The sequence below is a fragment of the Vanessa atalanta genome, chromosome 7 (genome assembly GCF_905147765.1).
Source record: "Vanessa atalanta chromosome 7, ilVanAtal1.2, whole genome shotgun sequence".
NCBI lineage: Eukaryota > Metazoa > Arthropoda > Insecta > Lepidoptera > Nymphalidae > Vanessa > Vanessa atalanta.
Genome location: NC_061877.1, coordinates 2,653,944 through 2,657,446, shown reverse-complemented (window position 1 = coordinate 2,657,446; position 3,503 = coordinate 2,653,944). Strand labels below are relative to the sequence as shown.

At 38.5% G+C, this 3,503-nt stretch overlaps 1 protein-coding gene across 1 annotated transcript; it reads left to right on the top strand.

Moving 5' to 3' along the window:
• The first annotated feature begins 1,851 nt into the window (after nucleotides 1-1,851).
• On the top strand, nucleotides 1,852-3,192 carry LOC125065357. Its single transcript, XM_047672918.1, has 2 exons — nucleotides 1,852-2,350; nucleotides 2,926-3,192. Exons 1-2 carry the CDS (start codon nucleotides 1,921-1,923, stop codon nucleotides 3,060-3,062), a joined length of 567 nt encoding a protein of 188 aa, XP_047528874.1. The 5' UTR covers nucleotides 1,852-1,920; the 3' UTR covers nucleotides 3,063-3,192.
• Nucleotides 3,193-3,503: the final 311 nt, after the last annotated feature.

The following is a 3,503-nucleotide window of genomic DNA, read 5'->3' as shown; positions in this document are numbered from 1 at the left end:
AATAGGGTGACGATTAAGGATAGGTATCCTCTGCCGTTAATCGAGGATCATATAGATCGTTTAGGTAAAGGACGTTATTTTACAACACTAGATATGGCGTCTGGCTTTCACCAGATTCGTTTAGACGATGCATCAATTCCGTTAACAGGTTTTGTCACGCCCGAGGGCCATTATGAATATTTAAAAATGCCTTTCGGACTTGCTAATGCACCAGTAGTGTTTCAGCGTATTATTAATAACACGCTGCGTTCATTTATTAATGATAACAAGGTGATGGTATATATCGACGATATTTTATTAGTAAGTGATACCATTGAGGAAGGGTTAAAGCTTTTGCACGATGTCCTGCGTACTTTAACTAATGCCGGTTTTTCTTTAAATCTATTAAAGTGTTCGTTTTTAAACACCGAAATTGAATATTTAGGTCGTGTTATTTCGAATGGAGAAGTACGGCCATCAAAGTCAAAAATAACTGCTTTAGTCAAATCTCCGGTGCCTGAGAATGTTCGACAGGTTCGACAGTTTTTAGGATTAGCTGGATATTTTCGAAAATACATAAAAAACTACGCCCTTAAAACCTCGTGTGTTGCTCGCTTAACAAAGAAAAATGTTGAATTTAAATGGGGTATAGAACAGGAACAAGTTTGACAAAATCTTATTAAATGTTTAACAAGTGAACCAGTACTCACTATCTTTGACCCAAACCGAGTAACTGAAGTTCACACAGACGCTAGCAGTCTTGGATATGGTGCCGTTTTACTTCAGATTCGTGAAAATGGTAGCAAGTCCGTCGTCGCTTATTATAGTCAGGTCACGCAAGGGGCTGAGGTACGTTATCATTCCTATGAATTAGAGACCTTGGCGGTGGTCAAAGCTCTGCGTCACTTTCGCCATTATCTTATAGGTATTGAATTTAAGGTTATCACTGACTGCAACGCTTTGAAAGCTACACAAAATAAAAAGGACCTCCTACCCCGTGTTGCAAGATGGTGGGTTTACTTACAGGATTTTTCTTTTACGATTGTTTACCGAAAAGGTGTTTTAATGCCTCATGCTGACTATTTGAGTCGCAATCCCATCAGAGTAATAAATAGCATCGATAGGCCACGCAACTGGGCACGGATAGCGCAATCAGGAGATGAAGAGACGCAAAAACTTATGGAACAGTTAGGTGAAGGACAGTTAGATGCTAGTCGATACCAAAAAAGGAACGACATCCTCTACTACAAATATACGCCTGTGGGTGAACAACCACGTTTATTGTGCTACATACCCAAAGGTTATCGATTAAGTTTGCTCAGGATTTTTCATGATGAAAACTGCCATGTAGGCGTAGAGAAAACGATCGGGCTAATTTTAAACTACTTTTGGTTTCCTGGTCTTTTCACATTCGTGAAGAAATACATAAGTCATTGTTTAACCTGTATATCCTATAAGAGAATCCCGCGAGCATCATTACAACCTATTTCATCATGGCCTAAGCCGGATACTGTTTTCCACTCGCTTCATGTAGATATTTTAGGGCCTTTGCCAGAATCATATGGCTATAAACATGTAATGATAGTCATCGACGCCTTTTCTAAGTATTGTCTCATGTATGCTCTCTACAAACAAGATCTTGATGAATTAAAGCGTGTTTTTAAAAATGTTATATCGCTGTTTGGTACTCCACGTCTTGTCGTTACTGATAGGGGTCGAATGTTTGAGTCATCGGGATTCATAAAGTGGATGAATGGTTTCGGGTGTAACATACATCATATAACACCTGAGATGCACCATGCTAACGGTCAGGTGGAGCGATACGTGCGTACTGTACTTAATATGTTACGCATAGAGGCTAGTCATAAAAAGAAGAAGTGGTCTGAGGAATTATGGCGTCTGCAGTTGGTGCTCAATATTACTAAGCAAAAGACGACACAAATGTCTCCATTGAACCTTTTAATTGGTTCTGAGGGGACAACTCCTGTGATACAAGCTTTAGTCCGTGATGTGGCTACTGATTATTCGGGATCAAATCGCCAGTCTTTACGGGAGTTAGCTAGGCAAAGGACGGCCGAACGTCTCAAAGAAAATGAAAAGAAACAAAATGAATATGTGAATAAGGGACGTGAATCGCCTCGCGCATTTCAAGTCAATGATTTTGTATTCGTCATTAAGTACTCTCAATCTAAAGGAAAATTAGATCCTGGAATGCGTGGCCCTTATAAGGTGACAAGAATTCTTGAGAATGGACGATATGAGTTACGGCTTGTGGCTGGAGACTATGGCAAGCTGACTTATGCTGCCGCTCAGTATATGGTGCCTTGGAATGGAGAATGGACCCCTGATGAGTGTGCCGCTTTCTTTGATAGTAAGTTATTCCTTCTACTTTGATACTAGACCTTGCTGTTTTATGTCTAGTCTTATGTGAATATCTACTAGACCTTGCTGTGTTATGTCTAGTCTTATGTGAATACCTACTAGACCTTGCTGTGTTATGTCTAGTCTTATGTGAATATCTACTAGACCTTGCTGTGTTATGTCTAGTCTTATGTGAATACCTACTAGACCTTGCTGTGTTATGTCTAGTCTTATGTGAATATCTACTAGACCTTGCTGTGTTATGTCTAGTCTTATGTGAATACCTACTAGACCTTGCTGTGTTATGTCTAGTCTTATGTGAAAACCTACTAGACCTTGCTGTGTTATGTCTAGTCTTATGTGAATACCTACTAGACCTTGCTGTGTTATGTCTAGTCTTGTGTGAATACCTACTAGACCTCGCTGTTGTATGTCTAGTCCTATGTGAATACATACTAGACCTCGCTGTTGTATGTCTAGTCCTATGTGAATACATACTGGACCTTTTAGTTGTTATGTCTAGTCTGGCTTAAATGTCTACTGTTGACATTAACATGTTCTAACAATAAATTTGGAATTTCGCAGGTGTAGACCAAACCGATGAGTTGACCCCTACGAGTATAAATTACCCTATGGAAATTATCAGCGCCTTTGACCGAGGTGATAAAGAAGCTGGACCTCAGACTGACGAGGACGCCAGGACATCAGGAGAGGCCGTATAAGGAGAATTAGTGTGACTTTCCGAACGTCATGCGTCAAGCTGTCAGATGTCTTTTAAAGGCATTCACTTTTTGGCGGGAAGCAGCGCGTTATACGGTCAGGCGTATCATTGTAAACTGTTTATGTAATAATATTAGCAAACCAGAAATTGATTAAAGTATTTTGTTATTAACTAATTATTATTTTAAATTCATGTAATAAATTTATTAAAAGTAAATTTGTTTTGTTAATAATATATATTAATTGGTAAGATGAATGTGACGTTTCGTTAGCTACTGAATAATTGGAAAAGTTTTTTCAACCATGAATAAATAGGCCAAGAGCGCGTATTAAGAGAATTGCATACCCGACATTTTTATCGTATAGTATAATTTGTTTAAAATATTTTTGAATAAATTTTTTATACAAATTAAACCAGCACTTTAGTATGAAATGTGTTTTTA